The sequence below is a fragment of the Leuciscus leuciscus genome, assembly GCF_965113295.1.
Source record: "Leuciscus leuciscus genome assembly, chromosome: 11".
NCBI classification, from domain to species: domain Eukaryota; kingdom Metazoa; phylum Chordata; class Actinopteri; order Cypriniformes; family Leuciscidae; genus Leuciscus; species Leuciscus leuciscus.
This window is the reverse complement of record NC_138735.1, coordinates 28,005,751-28,032,863: the sequence shown is the minus strand read 5'-3', so window position 1 is coordinate 28,032,863 and position 27,113 is coordinate 28,005,751. Positions and strand designations below refer to the sequence as shown.

The window sequence follows — 27,113 nt, the reverse complement described above, 5'->3', positions numbered from 1 at the left end:
CTGAAAACTGCATTAAGAGTATCTATCTATCTATCTATCTATCTATCTATCTATCTATCTATCTATCTATCTATCTATCTATCTATCTATCTATCTATCTATCTATCTATCTATCTATCTATCTATCTATCTACAGTACTATGCATAAGTTTAGACACCCATGCTAAAGTTGACTAAAAAGAGGAATAAAAAATCATCTTTTGGAAATTGAACTTAATGCCTTAATTAAAAAAAATTGGAAAAATCCAACCTTTAAGGACACCAATTTTCTTTGTGAATGAATAATGTATCGTAAATAAATAAATGTTCTTCCTTAAAATACAGGGCGCATAAGTCTGGACACCCCTATGTTAAATTCCCATAGAGGCAGGCAGATTTTTATTTTTAAAGGCCAGTTACTTCATGGATCCAGGATACTATGCATCCTGATAAAGTTCCCTTGGCCTTTGGAATTAAAATAGCCCCACATCATCACATAGCCTTCACCATACCTAGAGATTGGCATGGTTTTATTTCAGTTAAAACCATTTATTTCAGTTAAAATCTATCTATCTATCTATCTATCTATCTATCTATCTATCTATCTATCTATCTATCTATCTATCTATCTATCTATCTATCTATCTATCTAATCTATCTATCTATCTATCTATCTATCTATCTATCTATCTATCTATCTATCTATCTATCTATCTATCAGCAGAAGCAATAGCCTATATACTGTTATGATAATCATATAATACATATAAATAAACAAACAAAAGACAAATACACTGGACAGACAGTACCGGTCAAAAGTTGGGAAACATTATTATTTTTTATGTTTTTGAAAGATGTCTCTTCTGCTCATCAAGGCTGCATTTATTTGATAAAAAATACAGAAAACTGGTTCTATTTTGAAATATTATTACAATTTAAAATAATGGTTTTTTTAAGTAATATTAAATTAAATTAAGGTATATTAAAATAAATAAAAATAAACGGTAATAATATTTCACAATATTTTTGTTTTTTTCTGTATTTTAATAAATAAAAATAATGCAGGTTTCATGAAACATTCAAAAACATTAAAAATAGTAATTGTTCTACTCCAGTCCTGCAGGTGTCGTTTAATCCCACGCAAACGCAGCAGATCCGCCGAAGAAGACCCAGCACCGGAAGTGAGGCTAAACTTTGCTCCACACAGCGGAAAACAGCTGTTGTTTAGTAACAGGGAAAGATAGGTAAGTTCTGTACTCAACTTTATTACTGCGGTTTCTTTTTCTACTCACCATAATAGTTATATTTAAGTCTTATGTACTTGTTTTTAATATATAATCGACAGTAGTGAATGTCGTTGGCTTTATAAGGAGGCAGCTAACGGATTAGCCAGCTCTGCTAACTTTCTTCTCTACGTCAGACTGATGAGACACTTGAATCTCTATTTAACTCCAAAAATGTGATTCATTTATTTAAATCATTTATACAATCTTCAGATAATCATAGCATGTTGTTATACGCTAGGAATGGGAATAAATTACTCATATTCAGTTCATACTTGTCATCTTTGGAGAAACAGACTATGAGTTGTTGATATGTCGATGTGCTTAAATTAAGATTTTATGATTATTGTGGATAGAGATTATAGTTTTATTGTTGATGCTGAATGTAGGAGGTTTTATTGTGAGTTTAATATCAGTGTCAGCTCATGTCTTCACTGTCACTTGTGAAATCCTTTCTGTTAGATGACAGCTAATATTATTAGTACTATATTAATAGTATTTTGGTGAGTTTAGTTGTTCATTTGTCATTATTTTTTATGCCTGGTTTTTGTGTCCTTCTGCATTAGTTTTTATATTTATATATCATTGCAAGAACTATTTGTTTTATAGTTGCATATAACTTGCTGTGTTGTTTCTCCTTAGGATGCCTGGGCAGAAAAGAAACATGTCTTCTTCTGAACCTGATGTAAAGAAGACAAAGATGGATCAGAGTCTCGTGGAGTCAGATAAATCTCAGATGCCCAAGAAGTCTTTGAGAGGAAGACCCAAAAAAAATAAAGGTTTGGAAATTCAGTCGAACCATCAGACACAATCGAGGGAAGAAAACGGAAAACTTGTTCGGCGGTCCTCTCGCTTGAAAACACCACAAAAGAAGGGAGCGAGAGGAAGACGACGGAAAGATGGGGTGAAGCCGAAAGTCTCTGGAGATAAACCCTCTCAGAATATGTCTGTCCTGAAGAAAGGAGACAAGAAATATGTTCCAAGAGTAAAGAAAGAAAAGCCCTCCATCTCCGAAACGATCAAAACAGTAGCAGCCTTGTTCCCTGTGCAAATAGAGCACAATTATGGGCGATTGCTTGACTTCCAAAATGAGGAGATCACGCTACCCAAACCTGACAAAATCCATGTGGCCAATATAATTGATCTGGAATCGATTCACGACCCGCGAGCAAGCAAAGTAGAAGAGCATAAAGAGCTGCCAAAAGACTCTATTGAGAAAATCACAGTCAGTGTGGATGCAAAAGTTGATGTGATGAGCAAACCCCCCCCACCTCTAGAGGCTCTTTTCAAAGTCATCCAAGAAACCAGCATCACGAAACACTCGTACGCTGGCAAAGACATTTCTGACATGGATGAGTTAGAGGTGGTGAACACGTGTTCCCTGCAGGACAATGTACAAAGTACCGACATGGCGAAAGTGTTTCTCCCAGATTCAGAAGCATTTCTGGATGATGACATTGAGATTGAACATTGCGTTGTAGAGATCGAAACCTATGAGGATTTGGATGACAGCAGTCAGCAGTCATCTCAAAGCTCTGAGGAAGAAACGGCGAAAAAGCAAACAAGCGAAGCTGTGAGGTGTAACATCACCTCTTCGCCCTCTTTGCCGCAGGAAAGTGCGACGGACTCCGCGCAAGGGGTTCAGAAAAAGCAAGCGATGAACCCTCAGGCTCGGACGAAGGCACGCCTTGCAGCTTTGGCCGAGGAAAGGGCGGCTGCCGCCAAGAAACCCCCGCCGCGACAGCTTAACCTCCTGGCTCTCTGTGAGGAAATCGCAGATGATATCGCCTCCGATGCTCCGGGAGCTTCAGATGAGAAAGATATTGAGGAACAAAAGGAGGAGAGTGAATCTATGGAGGTAAGCGAAACTGAGGAAATGGCTTCCGACAACACCGTTCCCGCCGAAACCCCCAACGAGGAGTCCGCTGATCCCATCCCCGAGGATAGCACGCCCAAGAAACGTTTTTTCCTCAGCCAGGTGTGTCTTCCACTTAAGACCCAGGAGAAGAAGAAGCTATCCCGATATCAGAGGCTCAGGCAGGTGGAGCTTCAGCGGGATAAGTTGACCTGGACCCGTGTTAAGAAGCTGAAGTCGGATCAAGCGAGTCAGGCTGCTTCTCCCATAAAGGACGACGCTCCATCGATCTCGCCCAGCCCGGCCACCACCCCTGCACAGGTTCCTGTGCCAGAAAGCGTGCCCAAAGTGGGCTCGATTGAACCCAGACGAGCACTTCCAGCTCAGGCACCACCCATGCCTAATGGAATCACCAGCCCGAAACCCAATCCAGTGATGGAGTACAAACCCTACACTCCCAGACGCAAGTATTCACCAGATGACTTTGAACTTGACGGTCTTGAAGATGACACGACCAAACCAGCTGCCAAAAATGAGGTAAAAAACTCGCGCGCACACAGAAATTCATACTTTAGCAAGGATTTATTAATTCAGTGGTTCCCAAACATTTTCCTCTGTAGGGAAATATATTTATTTGAAACATTGTAATTAATACAGTACTACAACTTCAATGGGTTTCTCTTTGTGTTCATGATGTGGCGTCTTAATTTGTTCGGCTTCGTACTGTCAGAAGTTAATATTTTGAGGCACGCTGTGGTCTCTCTTCCTTACCCACCGTTGTACTGGTGAATCCGAGAGTGAGATACGCCTCATCATATTTTCTTGTCTTGAGGCTGTCTAAACTGGACGTAACAAAGCGAACGCAAGAAATCCATTTGTCCTATGTTGTCAGAAGTTGAGTGAGCGCTTGCAGTACATCAGAAAAAGAACGAGGCATCAGTTTATTGTCGAAAATTAGACATGTCGTCCAATCCACATCCTGTATAAACAGCATCACTGATGGTGTAAACCCATTGTTTTGGTAGTTTAAAGTAGATTCATCGTCTGCTTTGTTTACCTGGCACCGGCAGTCCTTTCACGAATGTGTCCATGCTTAGAGCAGAACCATGCGGCTTTCTTATATTTTTACATGGCTCCCTGCAATACTCAACTCTGATTCTTCAATCGTGCCATCGTGTACAACTGATAACAGACTGCTTAAGTGGGTACTGCGAGTCAGATTGAGGTAATAAAATGTCAAATTAATATTTTGTGTTTAAATATTTACTTGCGTGGCAAGTAGTGGCATAATCAGCGGGATCATTTTGTAGTACGGTCTTGTATCACCCTGGACTGGTTTCTTTTGCATAACAATCTGCTGACTGTACACTATCCTTAGCCTTGACATGCCCCCCTTTTTATAACTCTGGGCCTCCCTAGGGGTCGCACCCCTCCAGTTTGGGAACCACGGCATTAATTTGATCCAAAGTAAAGGCATTTATAATGTTATAAAATATTTCCATTTCAAATAAATGCTGTTCTTTTAAACTTTCTGTTCAACAAAGTATCCTGAATAAAATGCATCACAGTTTCCACAAAAATGTATAATAGTAAAAAATGTTTCTTGAGCAGCAAATCAGCATATTAGAATTATTTCTGAAGGATCATGTGACTGAAGACTGGAGTAATGAATTTTTTTTACATTACATTTGAAGAAATGTCTTCATGCTAACAATCTAAATAAACAATACAGTTCTCACAGGTCAAACCAGAGCAGTCCTCTTCATCAGCTCCAGTGCAGCCCAAACCACCAGTGGAGAAGAAGCCATGTGCGCCCACTACTGCAGGTAGACATCGTATTGATTTGTTTGATTTTGAGTTCACTGAAAGCCTGACTTCTGTCCATCTTGGACACGCAATGCTAGTTTCATGATAGGTGTTTGCGGAGCTTATCATACCCAGATAATGTATCAAGTTTGCTAAACTAATTCTCTTTGACAGCATGTTTGATAATACAGAATGTGCATTTTTTTATGGTCCACAGATAGTAAGCCGAAACCCTCTCCCCAACAAGAACCTGTGCAAGACACGCAATCAGAAAACAGCAACAGGTAATTCATTGTTGAAAGATTTGAAAGCTAAAACTTGCTTTCAGGTCTGTAAAAAAGGCAGAATATCTGTCTTCTGTTCTGTGAAAATGCTTTTTCCTATCTTAGTTGAATATGCAACTACAGCTAACTAAAGTAAGCTGTGGTTTTATTTCCCTGAAAAATGTAAACGCTATGTATCTGCGTAACAGAGCATTGCTCTGTTCATTGTGAGCAACATTGATACAACCAACGCCAATGAGTTTGAAGTGTCTTTTTGTTCAACAAATAAGAAGTGTTCAGGAGAAAGTCATTATTTTTCATTATTATTGCTAGGTGAGCAGAAATTACACCGCTTATAATGTGATGTTGGAAAGATAATCTCAAAGGAATCCGTGTCATCATTGCAGTAATGTCTATTCATAATTTTAGAAAACAAACTCAAAGCATGTCTTAACTTTTTGGTGTCATTTCAGGGCAAATTCTGGTGTTGAACCTGAAGCAGAACAGAAGAAAGAAGCCAGAGACAGTCCCAAACCTGCAAATACAGCAACACAGTCCAGCAATGTAAGTCAGTTATATCCTAATGAACTTTGTTTGGTTATTAATTAATCCTAGTTTCATCATATTTCTTTCTTCTTTCATTCTTTAATGTATGGATTGTGTGTTAAATATACAATTGCTATTTTACGACTTTGAAATTGTTTTGAAATAAACCGAGAGAAGAATACATCACGCCCATCGTTATATTATGCATCGGAGCGCTGGTGCTCATTAGCATTTTGTGAAGGCTGTTTTTGTGCTTTGCAGGATGCTGGTCAGAAGGCTTTTGGTGCGGTGACGTGTAATGTGTGTGGGATGCTGTACTCCCCTTCGAGCCCAGAGGACGAATCCCAACACCTCCTCTTCCACAACCAGTTCATCAGTGCTGTCAAATACGTGGTGAGACACATATTTGTTATTACGTAATTCATAGTTATTGACATATAGATGCTGTTTCAGTCAGATTCATCAAAGTCTTGAGTGACTTATTGCTTTAATAATCTTAATAAGATCCAATGTTTAAAATAAGACCATAATATAAGACCATATATAACGAAATACATATTTTTTCCCTATGTTACCTATTAATTACCATATAACGAAAGCTTTCATTTTATGATGGGAGTAATACAGTCTGAAAATAACTACGTACCCATGTCTCAAAATCATTACTGTAATATGTGGTCCAGGGCTGGAAGAAAGAGAGAATCCTGGGAGAGTATCCTGATGGCAAGATTATTCTTGTTCTCCCTGAGGATCCTAAGTACGCATTGAAAAAGGTACTTGTTTCTTCCTCATATATTTCCATTCTCTAGCCCTCAAACTGTCTGCTGTAGCCATACTGCATGTTTAGAAGATTTCTAATGGTTCCCCCGATACATATTATGTCTGTTTATGTTATTTGTCTTGTTTTGATTTAAGGTTGAAGAGATCAGAGAAATGGTGGACAATGACTTGGGCTTCCAGCAAGTGGAGACCCAGGTCCCGTCACAGACCAAAACCTTCCTCTTCATTTCAAATGATAAGAAAGTCGCAGGCTGCCTTATCGCAGAGCACATCCAAGAGGTCAGCTGAACATACAGGTGTTTAATAGCATGTTTATAGGTGTATCTCGCATCTGTGTTTTTACTATGGGTTAAAAAAACTAATTATACAAAATCCCCAAATTCTTTGTTTATAATGGTTTAATTTTAACATTATTCCTTTATAATATGCAATGCTCAAAACATAAATAGTTCTAGCTAACTAGTTTATATGAAATGTCATTAAACATTCTCATGTACAAGAATGGAAATCGCTATGTATAAATTAGTCCATATTTGAATACATTGAACTGCATATGTTTTTTGCATTATATAGCATCTAATTATAGAATTAATCTGTTCCCTCAGAATTTAAAGTTCTACATATTCACCACCTCTTGCATTAAATCTTGTTTGAAGAAACCAATATTTTTTAGAAACGAATAATGACTCTTAAGCTCATAAAAAAAATAAAAAAATTTACTTTTATTTTTTACAATATTTAAATCAGAATTCCTCTGGCTTTCCCCCTCAATTAACTCAGAAAATGTGAAAAACGTGTATATTCCATGTGGGCCTATTAATAACTAATTGTAGTCTTTGTAATTGATGCTTCTTTGTGTAATGTTCATCTTAGTCTTCATCTTCGCCCTGTCTACATAATTCTCCTTAACTGTACGTTACTTTTGTTTGTTATCACTGTCCATTGCCATTATTGTTGCTTGTTCCTTGTAAAGCGCCCTTGAGCCCTGGAAAGGCGCTATATAAATAAAACGTATTATTATTCTAGTCTATTCTACATCTGATGGGTTTGTTTTGGCTGCTGTGTGCAGGGATACAGGGTTATAGAGGAGTCCATTCCAGAAGGTTCAGAAGGAGAGAAGGTCATGTACGAGCGTCAGAGAGCCTGGTGCTGCTCCACCGTACCTGAGCCGGCACTCTGTGGCATCAGTCGCATTTGGGTGTTCAGCATGATGAGACGGAGAGGCATCGCCTCACGGATGATCGAGTGCCTCAGGTAAAGCGTTGGATGGGTGCATATGAATGATTGTAACCAATGTTGTAGCACATAAATGTGGGTAGTTACACTTTTAAAATGTACAATGCATCAAAACACATTTCAAACCACTTATTTTATCTGTATTAATGAATTTTACTGTCCAAAAGCTGTAAACATATTTTAATGTTTTATGAAAAAATATAAAGCAGCACAATGTGTATTATAATGCACTATGAATCCATTGTTATGCATTTAGAATACTTTTAAAATACCTTACATTACACAATATTCAAAAGTAATTTTTTTAAATTAATTATTTTATTCAACAAGGATGCATTAAATTGATCAAAGGCGTCAGTAAAGACTTTTATAATGTTACAAAAGATTTATAGATTTTTTTAAATGTTCTTTCAATCTTCTATACATCTGTTAAATCCTAAAAAAAAGAGAGGAAGAGAGAAAATATTAAGCTGCACAACTGTTTTCAACATTGATTGTTTTCATCAAATCAGCATATTAGAATGATTTCTGAAGGATCATGTGACACTGAAGACTGGAGTAGTGATGCTGAAAATTCAGCTTTGCATCACAGGAATAAATTACATTTTAAAATGTATTCAAATGGAAAACAGTTATTTTTTTTATCAAATAAATGCAGCCTTTTTGAGCATAAGAGACTTTTTTTCAAAAATCTTACTGACCCAAAACCTTTGAATGGTAGTGTACATTCTACAGATTTCAAGTTGTGTCAAAGTGTTTTCCGGGATATTAAAGTAAACAAAATAATGCCATTCTTACAGTGCACACCCAAGTGTTCATTCATCTTCTTTTTCTCCAGGAATAATTTCATCTATGGGTCTCATCTAAGTAAAGGTGAAATCGCCTTCTCCGATCCCACGCCTGACGGCAAACTCTTCGCAACACATTACTGTGGAACCACTCAGTTTTTGGTCTACAACTTTGTAAGCGGCAATCGCTCAACCTGACAGGATGTGGACAAAGAAACAGAGCTCAGTTTTGAAATATACACATTCAAGAAGAGGACTGGACTTGGAAGACTTTATTTCACTATACCAAACAGTGCAAAAATGAGGGAACACTATGATGAGAGACTTTTGTTGAGAGTCTTGGTTTATATTGGCAAAAATGGGCCTAGTCTCCTCACAGGAGGTGTAGGGTGTAATGTTAGACACTGATATCTAACCCTCACGGCCAGGTGACGTATTTTAATAAGTCTGCACAGTAGCTTATACCTGATGAATTGTTTAATGAAAGACGTCTAAACCGTTCTCTCAGGTTTAGGTTGCAGCCTATCTTAGGACTCACCGTTTAGTGAAGCCATGTAGTCCAGTGCACAATTGCAAAATCAGTTTAAGTACTTCTTCCTAGAACAGTAAGGAAGACGTGTGAACTTTTCTACTGTAAGCAATGCCTCGGTCATGAGGCGACGATTTTTGAATCTCAGGTTGAAAAACATCATGAATTTGTCATCGAAATCTCCCTTCAACCCTTACATCATGTCAGCTATTTTTAAAGAGAGCATATTTTCCTGATACAATGTGTTCCATGTGCATTTTAAAGAGGTTTACATGCATGGCATTGACATCGATAGATGGCAGATGATTTCATAGAAGTCGCTGGTTTTGCACAACACTGTGCAGAATGAATTTGATTCATTTGTTTCTAAAACACAAGTGTAATAATTCAAAATGTTTGCCCGGTCATAGTATTCCATCTCATTTTAATATTTTTAGATTGATTTTATGTATGTATATGTACTTTGATTGAATTATATTAATTTACCCCTGGAAATGACAACAAATGGATTTCTTTTAATATCATAATTTTGCTATCTACATTAATACCATTTAGAAGCCTCATAAAATTATCAGGACATATGCATTGATCTCATATATAATTTATAAATTAGGATATTTGCTCATTCTTTACAAACAGTGAAGAAAAACAGCTTACATTAGTTAGTCATACAAGTTACTTTAACCTTACAGTAAGAAACAAATAAAAAGTAAACTGCGAAAGTGATCCAATGTTAAAATGGGCTGAATTTCTATTCCAATAAATTTATTTTATTTATTTATTTTTATTTGAAAAGTGGAATTACCAATATGTTGTTTTTATCTTTAACATAATGCATGAAGCCTCAACTGTGCTGAAGAACCAGGTACAAAACTTTTTGTCAAGTTTTTATTTATTTTTCCTAGTTTTGAACAAACGGCCTAACGACTTTTATTGTGATAGGGACTTTTATTATGAAGTATTGCACTTCCGGTGGGAGTTAAAGGAGTCTACACGTTGTTGCTGTGGACATACGTATTCTACTTTCAACGTGCTTTAATGTTTTAAGCTTTATTATAAACTCTAGGTATAACAGATGTATTAATATAATTAGTTACTTATGAGGGACAGTGTGTCATCTGTCTCTTAAAGGCTGTCTGTAACTGTATGAACACGTGTTTTATAGTCATGGGGGATCATGTCGAGTTAGTCGCTGGCTGTTATGAACAGATAGTATTTGGATATCGAGTGTGCACTGGTGAGGAGGTAATTATCATTTTTCATAACTTTTATTTCTTTAATTGATATAATCTTCATTAGTCTTGATAGTAAAGATGCAATTGTGCCTTGGTTTGTTTCCGTCTGTGCGTTTTTTTTTTTTCTTCAGTGCAATAATTTTGATATTGATCCAAATTTTAATAACAGGCCTATTATGGTTATAATAGCTCACTCCAATTATAATAATAGTTCTGATTTCATTTCAGATATGTTCTTAGTTATGTTCTGCATGTCTGTTTTAGGAGTGGACAATTGAGCCCAACTTTACCCATCATGCACACACAGCATCACTGACTGCAGTTTCATCCAGTGATCGATTCATCGCCACAGGAAGCAAAGATGAAACCATTCAGCTGTATGACATGAGCAAGAAAACTGAACACGGGGCGTTGTTGCACCATGATGGTAAAGGACATCTATCAATTTTGGTTTCTAATTGGACAAGACAGTGTGGCATCAAAGATTCTGCATCACATTTATGTTTCATGTGATGCATACAAATTGTAACCTCACCTTCCCGACAGGTTCCATCTCGTGTCTGGAGTTCTACGGGACGTCCCATTTGCTCAGTGGAGGACAAGACGGTCTTATCTGTGTGTGGAGCACCCAAAAATGGGAATGTTTAAAATCTATTAGAGCTCATAAGTAAGTAATGTGAACGCACAAAATATGCTACCATTCAAAAGTTTGGGGTCAGGTGTTTTTTGTTTTTAATAATAAATACTTTTATTCTGCAAGGTTGCATTAAATGGATCAAAAGTGACAGTAAAGACATTAATGTTACAATGGATTTCAGTTTCAGATAAATGCTGTACTTTTGAACTTTTCAATATTGATAATAATCAAAATTTAGCAACAAATCAGCATATTAGAATGATTTCTGAGTGATCATGTGACACTGAAGACTGGAGTAATGATGCTGAAAGTTCATCACAGGAATAAATTGCATTTTAAAATCTATTACGATAGAAAAGTTATTTTAAATTGTAATAATATTTCACAATATTACTGTTTTTACTGTTTATCATCAAATGCAGCCTTAGTGAGCAGAACAGACTTCTTTAAAAAATATTTGAAATCTCGCCGACCCCAAACTTTTATTTATTCATGTATAAATGACGTAACCTGGGTTTTATTTCTTAGGGGTCATGTTACTTCACTGTCCGTACATCCTTCTGGAAAACTTGCACTCTCTGTTGGAACAGACAAGACTCTGAGGCATGTACACAGATGTTTTTATTCCAACATGAATATCAAAAATATTGATCAGATTGTTAAGCTGTGTATGTTTTAATTCATATTTGTGTTTTGATTGCTTAAAGAAGAAATCATTGGGCTTGATTTGTTTACGTTAGTCAGCAAAAAAAGTAATTCTAATGACAAAATTGAATTGCTCTAATTGCAGAACCTGGAATCTCATCGAAGGACGTTCAGCTTTCATCAAGAATATCAAACAGAGTAAGTTAGAATATAATGTTATACTTTTTGATTCTGTATTTTCATAATTTTTCTTCCTTTTTTAATTATTAGAATGATACAATTATTGTAATGTATTTAGAAACTTAAACTTTTCAGCTAAATCAAAAACTTTAATAATAATAAAAAAAAATGTTTAATGTTGACTGGTGTGTAATGATGTTTTGTAGCTGCAGAGATCGTCTTGTGGTCACCAGACGGAGATCAATATGCAGTGGTTATGAATAACAGAGTGGACATTTACGATGTGAAGTCTGCCACAATTATTGGAACCATCGCATTCCCAAAAAGGATTTCATGTCTGAAGTTTCTGAAGGTGAACAGTCTTACCAGTGTTGCAAGGGAGTGATATGTCTATTTAGACAGCTAAGTTTGCAATTAATATGTTAAAGTGCCCCTATTATGCTGCTTTAAAGGTTTCTAATTTTGTTTTGGAGTCTCCTACAATAAGTTTACATGCATCCAAGGTCAAAAAACAATTGAATTTTCTCATAATATGCATTGCAGCATTAGCTCTTTTCTAACAGTGTCTGAAACGGTCCAATAAAGGATTCAGTCTCTCTAAACTCCTCCTTTCTGAGAACTTACTCTGCTCTGATTGGTCAGATGGCTCAGTCTGTTGTGATTGTTCGACCGCTTACAGTGCGCGTTGGAAACGAAACGTCCATTACCATATCTGAATTTCAGCTTGGATCTTCCTCAACGCTTGATACACAGTGATTCGAACAGTAACGATGGCGTCGATCTTTGAAACTTTGCAGTCATTTTACATTCACAAACAGCCATATCACACACTACATGAAAAAGCATAATAAGGGCCCTTTAACTTAGTTTTTATTCCTCTGAAGTTTTTCTGCCCTGGTTTGTCAAATGTAACCCGCTCAATTGATTATATAAAGTCTTATTCCAGTCTCTGTTCTCTGTCTCTTCAAGAACACACTCTTGGCTGTGGGAGGAGATGATGAGAGTGTGTGTATATATGACGTGACCTCACAGAAGTGTGTGTTTGAGTTCAAAGCACATGAGAACAGGTATGACCACTTCATTATGGGTGCATCCCAATCTCACAGAATTAACCCATTTTCTTGGGCTGTTTTATCATCAGTATTTTTTATAGTGCACTGAAATTCCCAGAATGCAGTTAGCATCGGCATGGAGATAAGTTGTATTTGTAATTGTTTTATTAATTTAATGTTTTTTTTTTTTTTTTTTAGAGTAAAAGCCATTGAGAGCTTCATGAAGAATGATTTTTGTGTCCTTGTTACGGCGTCAAACGATGGATTCATTAAGTTGTGGAAACTCAATCTTGAGGTATTATGCTTGACCTGTAACCATTGAACCATTTTAAGCATGAAAACATTTGGCCTGGTGGTTTTATTTTGATTTGATTGATTTATCTGATTGATTGATATAACTTTATTATCCACCATGTGTTTTGTTTTTTTTGTGCTTCTCATAAAAAAAAAAGTTATGTAAAGTAAGACATGTACAAGTTATGTAAAATAATCATACAACAAATCATAAAAACAACCACCAAATAAAATTAATAATTCTCACAAAATATCCCTACCCTTACATAATTCCATTCAATATTGTCTGTCACTGGTATAAAAGAGTGTTTGAAACCTTTTTTTAAGAACTAAGTCCATACCAGGCTGTAATATTAAACACTAAAATACGTTCAACATGGCTTTTATATACATTTCCAAAACTGACTGACTAATATTGAAACTCAAACTTTGAGTTGTTCTTCTAAAAATAGTCAAAACTCAACCTTGTATCCAAATATGTTCCTAGATATTTTAAATTGAAAGCCTGATCATTTAACTTTAATTTCCCTAATACATGGTATTCACTAGAATTAACATTATTGTACAATCCTTTGATTGATCCATTGATATGCAAAGCGCTCAATTTACTTTAATTAGTATTTTATACTCTCTCTTTCCTATACAGAAACTTGAGACTGCTTCCTTGCTTGGTCAGGTGAACACCACTGCCAGACTCACCTGTCTTTCCGTTTGGAAACCTGGTGAAGCGAAGGAGACAACTGTGGAGCAGTCGGCCCAGCCTGAAACTTCTAAAAGTGCGGTCACATTTGCTGTTGTTCTATGAATTTCATTTCAATAGGAATTTGTGGGAATCTTGCGTGTCAAGCAATTACGGATGAGTTTCCATTGACCATATTTGAGTCCTTTATGCATGTTTGCTGATCGATGTTTATATGTGAATAAAAGCCTAAATTAAATCGGTTTATCATATAAAGCGACCGAGTCTCATCAAAAGACTTAGATTAAACTGCTTGATTCAAATGGATTTGTTTTATGATCTCTTTTGAACCATCAGAGTTTTGAGTGAACATGCATTCAGTGGAGGGTTATCTTCATTAGTGTTTCGAAGATGAACGAAAGTCTTTTAGGTTTAGAACAACATGACGAGTGACTACTTCAATTTTTGGGTGAACTTTCCCTTTTAGAGTGTCTCCCCCCAAAACAACAGAGTGCGGTATCAGAGTAAAAAACATTAATATCTATGTCTTTTCTCAATACAGCTGTTGTGGAGCCGCCTGTGCCAGCCAAAGGGAAAAGGGTGAGGCTACCAGGAGAGGAGGTGATTCTAGTGGAGGAAGGCAGCTCCACAAAGCAAGGAAAAAAGAAGAAAAGATAAAAAGCGCAATAAACACTTTTATTGAAATTATTTGTGGTGTTCTGTTATTTACATTTCCTCTTAGTCATGTCATATAACGGAGTGACTTGAAGTGCAATTATTGATGTCAATAACACTGCAGTTGTTTAACTTGAGCATTAAGTAGTAAAGGAAAAAACACTCTGAATGCCAGTGAACCGAAAGAGAAAAAATAATAAATAAATAAAATAAAAAATTTATATATATATATATATATATATATAAATTATATTTCTATAAAACTGAGAAATGTAAAAGTTATCACCTGCACTCTTGGACTTTTATTTTGAAAATCGCTAGTATGCAATGTTTCAGGAAGTTAAAAAGTGGAGAAGATTTAGCTTTTTCCCTCTAGCAATCATCACGATTGCTTTCTGTTTTATTTGAGAGTTGAACAAACGTGCAGATATGTCTGTGGATTGGCTTGGTTATGGTTATGCAGCTCTAATAACGATAGGAGGGATTGTTGGTTATGTTAAAGCAGGTAAGCATCTCATGCGTGGGACAAACGACGGTGTTCAGTTCTCTGGTTTAGTTTTGGGACAGCTAGGATATGTAAAACACTTAAAAAAATATTCCAATATAAATTAAAATATAAGCACATTCTAATCGTGTAGATATAGCCAAGCGTTTAACTTATTTATTTTTATTGAAATATATGTATTATTTTAATTACCTCTACAACTCTCCTTGAAACTTTACGTGAATTATCTCACCGATATATGTGAGTAAATCAGAAAACATGTATTATAGTTTATGCTCATACTTTTACCTGAACTTTACCGGAACTTCCTAATATGGTCATGTTCCTGTAGGTAGTTTTATGTCTCTGGTTACTGGGCTGATGTTAGGCATTGCAGCATTTTTGGGTGCTTATCAGATGTCCAAAAATGACAAAGATATCTGGGTTTCAATGGGTAAGTCACTGTTTTTAATTCTATTCATAGCCTATATTCTACAAAACTAAGGATCAAATATGGCAAATCCGGTTTGTTTTTATATTTGCAGGCACCTCTGGATTAATGACCGCTCTAATGGGAGTGAGATTTTTGAGTTCATGGAAGATTATGCCAGCTGGACTCATGGCAGGAGCAAGGCAGGAATATTTTGTTTATATATGAATTTTTATTTATTAAACAATGTTAAGCTTTTGAACATAGATATAGGTATGTGTGACATTAACTTGGACAAATGTATTATTTTGGCTGTTGAATTATGTTTTCTTCTTTCTCTTTCTTGCAGTTTATTGATGTTCCTGAGGATTGGTGTTAAAGTGCTGCAGAATTCTCAAAAAAAGAAAAGATGACACTTTACACAGAGACTACATGCAGATCTTGAGGACACAGATGTACTGAAATACTTTCTTTAAGCATTTTATACAAGATATATGAAAACGACAATAAAATAACCATTTTATAATAAAATTCAATTTGGGGTGTTTTCATAACTGTAGTAGATGAACAAATCAAAGAAAAGAAAATGTATTGCATTTCAAATATTTGTTGATTTATGTGCATGACACATTACAGATAATGTTCACATTCTCCTGCTAAATCTTGGGAAAACATATGTGCTAGCTGGTATTTCCTCACAAATATTTATTAATACCAGCTCCAGATTTATAACTTTCTTATTTAAAAGTCTTCCAGCCAAAGACATTATTCAGACAGCACCATGTTAGTCACAGACTGAGATGTATTTACTTTGACCTATAGAGGGCCCAAAAATCTTTTAATAAAACCAATATTTTTAGATCAGACAAATAGCTGTTATTTTTAAAGTATATAAAGTTGTAATATATTTGGCCAGTTTTATTATAACCTTTTTTTTTTTCACTGTAGAAAATCACAAGAGTGAGTCATCATCCATATGACTAAATCTAAAAAAAAATACAAATAAAAATACATTAGAATAATTAAAATGTAAATTTACAATGTAAAATACATTCATCTTTTTTTCATTATTTTTATTTAATTACATTTTTGGTAACACTTTACAATTAGGTTCCGATTTTTCAATAGTTAACTACATTGGTTAACATGAACTAACAATAAAATGTTTATTAATCTTAGCTAATGTTAATTTCAACATTTACTAATACATCATTAAAGTCAACAGTTGTATTTGTTAATATTATGTAATGGACCTGAGATAACATGAACTAAGTAGTTTTTTTATTAACTAATGTTAACAAAGATTAATAAATCCTAACAAATGTATTGATCATTGTTAATGTTAACTAATGGGAGTTTCTTGTAAAGTGTGTTTACACTTTATTTTAAGGTGTCATTTACAGTGTAATTTTATATTTAAGTACTGAGTAATATTAATTAACAACATGTACTTACTAGTATAGGGTTAGGATTTGGTTGAGGGTTAGTTGCATGTAATTATGCATCATTTACTGTTATGGTAAGTACATGTAACACAAGGACACTGTAAAATAAAGTGTTATTAATTTTTCCACACATCTCTGCTGCTGTAAATATGTGAAGGAGGTTTCTGATTCTTTTTTGTGTTTAATCTTTTATTATGCCTGGGACAATTAAACGTATCGCTTATTATAATGTTCCATTCTCCGAATACATCAGGTGTGCTCATTAAATGTCTCATTAGTGAGTCTCAGGGGTATAAAGCAACCTCGATGCTCAAACGGTCTAGACAACGATCCATCCAGATCCCTCAACGGGGATTTATAAGCACAAATCCCCCAAGCGCACCTAGATGACCCCACATGTGTCCGCCGGTTTTGTGCGGCTGGGCTTTTGGTTTCATTACGGTAAGGTGGACCTGCACTGTCAGCACAGGCAGATGTCAGGTGATCAACCGACTATTGCGCGTAGGTTGGACTGTAAGAAATCACAAAATGGCATTTTTTAAATACAAGAGCATCATTTTGGGATTACGCATGGCTGGAAAACGCACCATGTACAACCAGCTCATGTGATGATGCGCTAAATCACTGGGAAATACAGCGTTTGTTGTGTATTTATGATCAAATATCAGCAGTGAGCGCCTGGCCAGATCATGGGGCTGTGTTACAGTCTGCGTCCACGCTTGTTTGGGGACCTCAGTGGATCCATTTCCAACGCCAACTCGGAGTCAGATCACCAGCCTCCGGATCCTGGCATGATGATGATGCCGTCGTGCGTCCGGGGCTCCAGGCATCGCGACGAGGACTCTGGGGGGAATAGCGGGAAGACATCATCCACCTCCCCTTTACGCACCGGGGACGCCGGTAAGATCCCGGCCGGGGAGCTCCGCCGTGGCGACGGGGACCGAGCGCTCATCCAGAACGGTGGAGGTGGAGGAGGAGGAAAGAAGAGGCTGCAGCTGCTCCAGACTCCCAGCAGTGCCCAGAAACAAAAGAACTGGGACAAACTGGTGGTGGAGGAGAAGGAGGCCGAGAAGGAGGCCAAGAAAGTCAGCAAGAACATTGACAGGGCCTTGAAGGAACTCAAACGGGAATATAAACAGACGCATCGGCTGCTGCTCTTAGGTGGGTGATGCTGCCATACTGTATGTCGGCTTTCTTTATTACTATTATTGAAAATGTGTAGGCATTGACGTCATAAAGCAATGCTTAAATGTATGCTAGCACTATACTTGAAATCTGAATGAATATAACATATTCTCAATACTTTCATAATGCCTCATAATACACTTGGAGATCAATCAATACTTATTTTAATGACCGATACCGATTATTTTAAGGTTTAAAAATGTCTAGTCGATATACACACCAATATGCTTGTTTTGTATCTGCTTTTGACACCATTAAACTATAACAATAGACTATGCATAATGGATATTTTCATAGTAATATTAATATAAAACAATATTATTCAAGTGTGACACTGCTTCTAAGCAGTGGGATTTGCAAATTAAGTGGAAAAATTAATATATCAGTCGAACCTACAAAAAAATATTTTAATAATGAAATATCCATATTATTTGGAGGTGAATTTGCTATTTGTTTTAATCCATGATTGCATTGCGTTAAAAGGATAATATGATATATGATAATGTGTAACAGGGGTTACAATTATTGTTTACACTTTATTTTAAGGTGTCATTGTTACAGTGTAATTATATATATTTAAGTACTGAGTAAAATTAATTAACAACATGCACTATAGGGTAAGGGTAGGATTATGGTTTGGTTGTGGGTTAGTTGCATGTAATTATGCATAATTTACTGTTATAATGTACATTTAATATATGTAACAAGGACACTGTAAAATAAAGTGTTACCCAATCATTTATTAAAAGATAGAATACATTGCTATGTATATTACAGGACATTAAGAATACTTCTATATAATACTTCTATAAATTCAGGCTTCAAGAAAAATGATTTTGTCATACATTGTTATCTATTTGGTGTATCTCTTATTTACAGTGTTTTCTTACCAAGAAGTCTGTTTTATTAGCCATAATAACACTATAGGAGAAATAAAAAAATGCGACATTCCATAGACAATATATTGAGTAAGACTAAGATATCAGAAAATAAAACTGAGCTCATAGTTTGTCAGCAAGTGCATGATGCTTTGATAAGATACTAGTATAAGTCACAGTTCAAGAATCTATTACTTTGACCTCTGACAACTCACACACAGGATCTTTCCGTTTAATTCTTGGGAGCAACTAAACAACCTGCAGAACTACACACATGCACCTTTGATTTTAAAGTCCCCCTGTTGTCAATACTTTTATCCTTAAAACTCATCTTTGATCACCAAAATTACATATTTAATGTTTTTTCCTTGAAAAAAAAAAAAATCTTCATGCCTTAAAATAGCTTGAATGTAACTCTACTACACCCTTGCCTCATTTAGTATACGCGGTTTTATGAATATGCAAATTAGCCCCGCCTCCACTCACTCACGCCAGCTCAGAGATCCACTCGTTGACGATCACACGTTGATCTGATTGGTTACAAGGTTGTTTGTGACATCAGAAACGCCAGTGATTTTCAAACTGCGTTTTTGAGACTGTCTTTGTTTAACTGCAGTTTTAAGGAGAAAATACTCCGCAATGCTGTCGACTTATGAATTTGCACATGGTTTGTCTTAAAGCATATTAAAAACACCACAGACATATAAACAACATTTAAAAACTTGATTTTCACCACAGGGGGTCTTTAAACAACACACCACAGAATCATACTGTATCTAATATGACTCTATACAGCTGTTTTAAATGCTCTAAAACATTTTCCTCTTTCCACGTATGTCTTGAGTACTGGGCCGTAAAGTTTGGTATGTTGCTAAGTGCATACGTGTCTCTAAAGGCATGAATCATTAAGACTAAAGGTATTAGACTTTCTGACTATTTTGATTTCATTAATTTATTGTCCTTTGCTACTGATAACAAAGGACTGACTAACTTCATAACCCACACTGGGAATTTCCAAGCTTTCCATACTCTTTTATGCTGCTATCAAATGGCACATGGCATAAAGAAAGACAGAAGCCTTGTTAATCTGACCTTCATGAAGTAAAGGTTCTGTGAGGTTCTATATAGAACCCTAGGGTTCTCGACTCAATTTTAAAGAACACTTTATGCCAAAAAGGTGCTATATAAAGAGAAATGCCTTGAATGACTGCATAACACTTTCATGTTTAATAGTTATATTAATTTTACGCAGGTTTCACAGACAAGGCTTAAGATAGTCCCAGGCTAAAATGCATGTTTGAGCTGTTGTAACTGAAAGCAACTTGCCCTGAAATATCTTATTGTTTTAATTATTTCTAAGGCATGTTTATAAAATCTACTTAAATGTCCTAATTGAACGAAGGCCTAATCCTGACTTGATCTAAGCCCTATCTGTGAAACCAGGCCTTTTTCTAGTGATAAAGTAAGTTTATTTGATCACATTTAATCAAAATAAAAACTGAATTATAACACAATTAATGAATATTAAATCCATAAAATGATGGGAACCCCTAAAAGGTTCTTGAAGTGCCTCACAGAACCCTTTAGAGTTCTATATAAAACCTTTCTGAATCCAGCCATGATTTGGGATCTATTTATCCTTATAAATAGATCCCAAATCATTGCTGGATTCCGAAGAAATGGTTTTATATAGAACTCTAAAAGGTTCTGTCAGGGAGAGGGCAAATCTTCATGTTTTACCGACACAAGGCTCATTTGAACTCTGGCATAGTTGGTCAAACACAAACACAAATAGAAATACAGAGTGGCATCTCAAATCCTTGCACATTCAGTGTTGTGAGATTGAAATTTCGTACTAGAGACCAATTAAACAAGTTTGGCTGCAGACGGAGGTGTTGTCAGTTTATAGAAGTAGATAATTAAAAGAGACAGAGAAGTCATCCAAGATGTGGCTTATAAATTAACTTTAATGTTATCTTTAAGCTTTATGATAGTTATTTTTAGTTCAGAAGAATGACACATCCTTGGGAATGTCTTTGTACAAGTTGTACTGTAACTACTTGAATCAAGAAGTAGATAAAACAGCCCTAAAGTGAATATCATTTCCTTTTAATAGAGGTAACAGGTATTTTTGCCTATGGACTAAATAACATGACTATAGCTTATATTTAATGGATGTGCAGAAATAGCCTATTTTAATGACCTATAAAGCACGTTTAGTCTATTAATGGATGCCTCACCCGTAAACAGCAAATAGGGGTGCAGGGCTCGTATTAGCGTTGAATACTTTGATTATGATTGTACCATAGGGAATCTTTTAGGGCAAAAACAAGAGATTGTCATGCTTCCACTCAAGTTGGTATTGTTCATTTCTGTTGCATTGCAATGTGAAGTGTATGTAAACTGAACTTTGTCACCCTGTAAATAGGTTTTATCATTTACTGAACGTGTACTTTGGCTTTAGCGTGGCCCTAACTGCATATCGCTGGCTAATTGTAATGAAAGCATTATGCAATATGCTCTGTTGTGTTGAAAGGTTTGAGCTTTAGGTCAGAAACATACATGTGGCTTTTGTCCTTGAGTAAATGCAAGCTTCAACAATTTTGCATTTTTGTCTTCCATTTAATCTAGTGCAGTGAAACAAATTGATACATGTCTATAAATATCAATATGTGGTATTGCTTTTGAATGCACTGTAAAAAAAAAAAAAAAAAAAACTCCCCCTAATTTAACTTAAACCTAAGTTCAGTTGCTGCCTTACATTAAATATTAAATAAATGAAATAAATTTTGCCTAATTGAATTTGAAGTTGAAATAGGAGTTAAAGTAATGGGGAAACATATGTTGCCTTGACTTATTGATTAAATTATTTATTTTTTTAACAGTGACTCTTCTTGGTAATGAGAGAAGTTTGAATGAAATTGGTATATTTGAATTGTGTTTAATATATATCCATATCGCCTTTATCAGCTGATAAAGTAGGGCTTACATAACTTAATTGTATTTGGTATGAATTGTTTTGTTTTATTGTTTTAAAACAATAATTCAGACATTAATTCAACAATCACATAATTAATAAAACTAGAGTGGTTTCTGAATGAACAAAACTTCACATGATGTTGCCGCAATGTTTTCAGCTTATTTTGTTGTCTTCTTTCTTGTGGCTGGCATATAGTTGGACCTAAAGTGTTTGTTTTTTTTGGCATAAGTTCTCAGTGATTTTATGTATGTGTATATGAAGAGTTCAGATGCAAAAGCCTCTAAGTGCCATCTGAAATTTTCTTCTAGAATGATCATTTTTATCAAGCTTGTATATTTAAGTTCAGTAATTTCACTTAAATTACAATTAATAGGTCATTTTCATTGTCATTTAAGTGAAATTACTTATATTTTATATATGTTAAATTAAAATGTCTAAATCTTAATGTCATTTAACATCCCTAAACCACCATATGCAACTTTGTTAGCTTCTGTTTTCTCTATAGTTATACCCATTTGAGCCACTACAAGACATTTTCTTATATTTTTTGACCTTTCATATCTCAGTGTAAGAGTTGATGTGCTGGAAAAGATGCTTTTACATTTTTCTTCATCATAATGTCAATCCATGTTCGTGTTCGATCGTATTCACAAGAATGGAGCTAGTGGTCATATTTGGTTTTCCACAGTTGCTTAATGGTTTAACAAAACACTCTTCAGTTCACATGAATTTAAAAGCTTTTTTTAGAATTTATATGAGAAGTGAAAGTCATATGTGTTCTTAAGTATAAAATAGGAGAACTGCAATTTCTAAAGAAGTCATTTGGTGATATGTTATTTTTACGAGTATTTAATCAAATATTTCTGTGTGATGCTGATACGACCAGGCCAAATAATTAATCTCTAGGTAAATCAGATGTTCTTGTTGAAGTCACTGTTATGGAAATCGTTTTGTTTCCTTTATATACATTTATATCGTGGAACCCATGTAGTTGGTGGTAAATTCACTCCCTTCCAGGAGTTAAACTTTTTTTTTTTTTTTTAAAGGTATTTTAGGATGAATTTGTGGTTGGTGATCAAAATGTGTTGAAATAGTATGGTAACCCAACCTTCCTCCTTTTAATTTTAATCAGTGTTTTTTTACTCTCTCACATTTCTGTATTTAACTGGCAATAGCATATCTAAATGACATTACCGAGTTGGGCAAGTTATGCTCCTTGATTTTGAAAAGAACTATATAGTGTGGTTTTAGAGGGAGCAGACCATTTAAGACCAGCAAAACCAGCTTAGACTGGTTTAATGTTTTGTTTTTTCAGTATAAAACTTGACAGACTTTAGGACCCAGCCATTCGTCTGCTACAATGATGTAGAAGACCATCTTAAACCATTTAAGATAAGCAAAACCTGCTTAGACTAGTTAATATGTTTTCCCCCCCAGTATAAAACGACAGACTTTGAGACCCATCCATTCATCCGCTACAACATCACATCCGCTACACTTTACATTGTAACATTCTTAACTCGCGTTGTTACATTGAAACGTTCGATTTACGATCTCGTTCGTTACAGTGTTTCGACAGTCAGTCAGTCAGTCAGTGACACTTTGTAACAGTTTTCCTGGTTCCGGTCATTATCAGCTGTGGCCGACAGAGGCAGTGCTGAGTTACAGACTACAGCAGAGATACAGGCAGAGAATATCACATAGAAAAAACACAGAGAGGGCGAGAGAACCGAAGAGAAGGGAAGAGCGCCTGGCAGGGGCTCACAGAGACCCCCGGATCCAGATGCAAGTTCATATCCCACCTTACCGATCGATATGTGATCAATTTTATCAATCCCGTCGCTTGAATGACGCCCGGACTGCTTGAGACGTTGTAACGGAGGAGAAACAAAAACCTTCCCGGCGACCTTTTTTTTTTCTTTCTGTCTATTGTGGATCATTTTCTCTCTTTGGAATCGGAATTGGATTGATCATTCATAAGGACAGCGCACATATTGGCTTCGAGGGAGTAAGATGGGGTGTTTGGGGAGCAGTAAAACCGAAGACCAGCGCATCGACGAGAAAACACAGCGAGAGGCCAACAAGAAAATAGAGAAACAGTTGCAAAAAGAGAGACAGGCTTATAAAGCCACACATCGACTGTTGTTGTTGGGTAAGAGAAGACTTGAGGCGTTATATCTGACATACGAGAGCCATCCGAGGCTGTGTTTTTAAATGCACCGTGTTTGACAGCTCAATCTGGCATGTCGGATTGTACATATGAAGAACACACACCGTGATATCTGAAGTATCTGAGAGACTTTGCATGTATTCTCACGGCTGTTTTTTTTTTGCTTTCGTAGGGGCTGGTGAATCGGGCAAAAGCACTATCGTGAAGCAGATGAAAATTCTTCATGTCAACGGGTTTAATGCGGAGTGAGTTCATGTTTACTGTCCTAATGTCATATATGTGCATGTAAGGGCGGTATATGAAGGTTGGGCCCTGTGTTCAGCCTCGGCATGGCGAAGGAAACACTCGTACATGCTGAAGCTGATAGTGATGTAGCACTACGTGCTATCGGCTAGTGCTTCACTGCAACATCACTGTTAAATGGTCATACAGAATCTGGATGTAGGGAACGCATGGCTGAGAAGTGACTAAAATCAATTACCAAATGCTCATCAGGCCTATGGGTGTTAAAGTTTCCTAAACACTTTTTGCATCCTAAAAAATAATTGTAATAGCATGTCTAAATGACATAACTTTGTTGGGCAAGTTATGCTTGTCGAATTTGAAAAATATTATATATATATATATATATATATATATATATATATATATATATATATATATATATATATTAGTCAGTCACACTTTAGATTAGGGTCCAATTCTCACTATTAACTATGACTTTTTGCCTCAATAAACTCCTAATTTCTGCTTATTAACAGTTTGTAAGGTAGTTGTTACGTTTTTGTATTAGTTAGGTATTGGGTAGGATTAGGGATGTAGAATAAGGTCATGCAGAATAAGGCAACAATATGTGCTTGATAAGTAGCCAATAGCCTAGTAATATGCATGCTATTAAGCAACTAGTTACTAGTGAGAATTGGACCCTAAACTAAAGTGTTACCATATGGGGGGAAATAATAAGTCAATTTAAATGAGTAGTTTAGCCAAAATGAATATCCTAATGTCATTCCAGTCCGGTATGCTGTGTTTTTAAAAAAAAATGTATAAGCAACACAAAATGGGAATGTGTGTCCAACTCCAAACTGTATTTATGTTTCTAAGAAAGCAACATAAAAGTACTTCAGATATGACTTTTCAAGTTTTCTGAAGTCATATGATAGCTGCATTTGAGGAACGGTCTGAAATTCCATTCACTTCAGCTGTCATATTTCATTCTCCATTTCATGATACGTCATGTTTGGTTACATTTTGCCAGAAGCGATGATGTTTGGCATCAATATGTTTCAGGCTGATTCTCACACTAAGTTATCATATGTCTTCAGAAGGCTTGAAATATAGTGCACAAGTCATATTATAGACAATTTTTTGTTGTTGTTGTCATTTGTTAAAGAAATTACACCATACAGGTTTGGAATGACATGAGGGTGATTAAATAGTGACAGAACTGTTATTTTTGTGGTGAACGATTCCTAGAACGAGGTGTTGCATATGTGCAATTCAGCCTTGCATTTTATTTTTCATATTTTTCTGCCTTTTTACTAAATTGAAATGTTTTCACTTATAGGGAAAAGAAACAGAAAATTCAAGACATTCGCAAGAATGTAAAGGACGCCATCGTGGTAAGTGAGCCGTTCACAGTCCTGATTTAGTTTCTAGAAGTTTTCTGAATCTAATCTCAGTCTCATGGCTCATAACTCTTTCATTTTTATTTCTAGACCATAGTGTCAGCAATGAGCACTTTAATACCACCCGTCCCACTCGCTAATCCAGAGGACCAGTTTAGGATCGACTATATCAAAAGCATAGCGCCGCTCTCTGACTTTGATTACACACAGGTAAGGAGTCTCATTTTCATCTTTTACCTAAGATGCTTTCAGTGACATTTGAATTTGTGTAAATGTGTTGAGGCTTTTGAACCGCTTACCGAGAGGTTTTTGTATGACTCTTTTGCATGATTGCAGCTTTATTAAAATTATGAATTTTTGCTTTTTTAAATCACCTACCTGAGGTAAAGTGCCTGCCACTAGCTAAAAGTTTGGATATGTTTCTAAGGAACGTTACTTTATGGGAAGATAGATGCTGACTGCTTTGTTGTTGTTTTAGTTTGCGTTTTAAATGGGTGGTAAATATTATAATTTTTAAGAATAAGAATAAAAACAAGGCCCAATAATTTTGTCAGCAGTGTTTAGCATTTCTAGCCTAAATAATTTTTAAATGCATTTACAGACATGCTCGGTTAGCATTTTTTACATTTAGCTTTTGTGTACATTTACACACATTTTCAACAATACTCAAAATATTGTAGTTATATTAAGTGGTGGTCAAAATAATGTGTGGTTTTTTAAATTATGCATACTATAACATGATTAGCATGTTGCTACGTTAGCTTACGTTCAGTTTTTGGTTTGTCATGCATTGTTGTTGTATCTGTGGTTTATGAGCACATCAAGTCAAATTAAACCACAAGCTTTTTATGTTAAATTACAGGTTTGTGAGGAATATTTTGAGTTCATATGTAGGATTTAATTTCGCAATTGACTAATCCAGGAGGCCCTGACTAATCCACGGGACAGAGAAACACAACGTAGGTTTTCACATTAAATGCATTTGCATCAATTGCTTTAGTCATCAAAAAACTCAGGACAAAAGATTGAAATTGAAATTATCAGTGAGTGATTTTTGTAATGTAGACATTTTATGTTCCTTAAAGTAGGTGTCTGTCATAGGTTTATTCAAACCAATATTTCTACCAGTCATTAGAAGACACAGAAGTCATGGAAAAGTTGTGGATGACGTTTTCTTAGCTTTGCTCGTTTTAAGGTATCAAGTTAAAACTCTGGAATTGGGTGTTTTTTTTTTTTCAGTGAAATATGAAGAATATCATCTGATCTGTCTGAATCAGACTGAAACTGACACTAACTATTAAGTTCTCTCTCTATCATACCGATGCAGTCTGTTAGCTTTAGCTTAGCATGTGTTTCTGCTGTGCTTGAGTTTCGTTTGTTAGCATCAGACCGTGTGCAATGGGGTCAGTTATTTTCATTATGATTTTGTTGTGATATTCTAGCACATTTAA

At 35.6% G+C, this 27,113-nt stretch overlaps 4 protein-coding genes across 7 annotated transcripts in view; all 4 read left to right on the top strand.

Annotated features, from left to right (window-relative positions):
• The first annotated feature begins 1,128 nt into the window (after positions 1-1,128).
• Positions 1,129-9,791, top strand: esco1 (establishment of sister chromatid cohesion N-acetyltransferase 1). 2 transcript variants are annotated; one of them, XM_082184087.1, is made up of 10 exons: positions 1,129-1,223; positions 1,905-3,654; positions 4,850-4,943; positions 5,141-5,207; positions 5,660-5,750; positions 5,994-6,125; positions 6,416-6,505; positions 6,648-6,791; positions 7,582-7,766; positions 8,587-9,791. In XM_082184087.1, exons 2-10 carry the CDS (start codon positions 1,906-1,908, stop codon positions 8,732-8,734), a joined length of 2,700 nt encoding a protein of 899 aa, XP_082040213.1. In that variant the 5' UTR covers positions 1,129-1,223; position 1,905; the 3' UTR covers positions 8,735-9,791. The 2 variants fall into 2 exon arrangements, with proteins under 2 accessions (XP_082040213.1, XP_082040214.1); XM_082184088.1 differs by lacking the exon at positions 8,587-9,791 and having other exon boundaries at positions 6,648-6,808; positions 7,582-7,718.
• A 138-nt stretch (positions 9,792-9,929) lies between these two features.
• Positions 9,930-14,495, top strand: pak1ip1 (PAK1 interacting protein 1). Of its 2 annotated transcripts, XM_082184173.1 has the most exons (11): positions 9,930-10,131; positions 10,231-10,310; positions 10,565-10,727; positions 10,847-10,967; positions 11,466-11,540; positions 11,728-11,780; positions 11,969-12,114; positions 12,732-12,829; positions 13,013-13,109; positions 13,755-13,884; positions 14,350-14,495. In XM_082184173.1, the coding sequence occupies exons 2-11, from the start codon at positions 10,233-10,235 to the stop codon at positions 14,463-14,465; spliced, it is 1,077 nt and encodes a 358-aa protein (XP_082040299.1). In that variant the 5' UTR covers positions 9,930-10,131; positions 10,231-10,232; the 3' UTR covers positions 14,466-14,495. The 2 variants fall into 2 exon arrangements, with proteins under 2 accessions (XP_082040299.1, XP_082040298.1); XM_082184172.1 differs by having other exon boundaries at positions 9,930-10,310.
• A 277-nt stretch (positions 14,496-14,772) lies between these two features.
• tmem14cb (transmembrane protein 14Cb) lies at positions 14,773-15,979 on the top strand. Its single transcript, XM_082184190.1, has 4 exons — positions 14,773-14,967; positions 15,299-15,400; positions 15,492-15,579; positions 15,726-15,979. The coding sequence occupies exons 1-4, from the start codon at positions 14,892-14,894 to the stop codon at positions 15,787-15,789; spliced, it is 330 nt and encodes a 109-aa protein (XP_082040316.1). The 5' UTR covers positions 14,773-14,891; the 3' UTR covers positions 15,790-15,979.
• A 1,307-nt stretch (positions 15,980-17,286) lies between these two features.
• gnal2 (guanine nucleotide binding protein (G protein), alpha activating activity polypeptide, olfactory type 2) overlaps positions 17,287-27,113 on the top strand; it is a 27,892-nt gene continuing 18,065 nt past the window's right edge. The window contains exons 1-4 of one of the 2 annotated variants that reach the window (XM_082184158.1): positions 17,287-17,982; positions 24,207-24,279; positions 25,602-25,656; positions 25,753-25,872. In XM_082184158.1, coding sequence (XP_082040284.1) covers positions 17,511-17,982; positions 24,207-24,279; positions 25,602-25,656; positions 25,753-25,872 — 720 coding nt within the window. In that variant the 5' untranslated portion in view covers positions 17,287-17,510. Of the gene's footprint in view, positions 17,983-22,965; positions 24,017-24,206; positions 24,280-25,601; positions 25,657-25,752; positions 25,873-27,113 lie in introns of those variants that run through there. The other variant, XM_082184159.1, reaches the window with a different exon arrangement.

Bases quoted from the DNA above. Each gene is read 5' to 3' on its own strand.
- esco1 (XM_082184087.1), top strand. From the start codon at position 1,906: ATGCCTGGGCAGAAAAGAAACATGTCTTCTTCTGAACCTGATGTAAAG. The intron at 5,208-5,659 runs GTAATTCATTGT...GTGTCATTTCAG, and splicing joins CAATCAGAAAACAGCAACAG to GGCAAATTCTGGTGTTGAAC. The intron at 6,792-7,581 runs GTCAGCTGAACA...TGCTGTGTGCAG, and splicing joins TCGCAGAGCACATCCAAGAG to GGATACAGGGTTATAGAGGA.
- pak1ip1 (XM_082184172.1), top strand. From the start codon at position 10,212: ATGAACACGTGTTTTATAGTCATGGGGGATCATGTCGAGTTAGTCGCT. The intron at 10,311-10,564 runs GTAATTATCATT...TGTCTGTTTTAG, and splicing joins GAGTGTGCACTGGTGAGGAG to GAGTGGACAATTGAGCCCAA. The intron at 10,728-10,846 runs GTAAAGGACATC...CCTTCCCGACAG, and splicing joins GGCGTTGTTGCACCATGATG to GTTCCATCTCGTGTCTGGAG.
- tmem14cb (XM_082184190.1), top strand. From the start codon at position 14,892: ATGTCTGTGGATTGGCTTGGTTATGGTTATGCAGCTCTAATAACGATA. The intron at 14,968-15,298 runs GTAAGCATCTCA...ATGTTCCTGTAG, and splicing joins TGTTGGTTATGTTAAAGCAG to GTAGTTTTATGTCTCTGGTT. The intron at 15,580-15,725 runs GCAGGAATATTT...TCTTTCTTGCAG, and splicing joins GGACTCATGGCAGGAGCAAG to TTTATTGATGTTCCTGAGGA.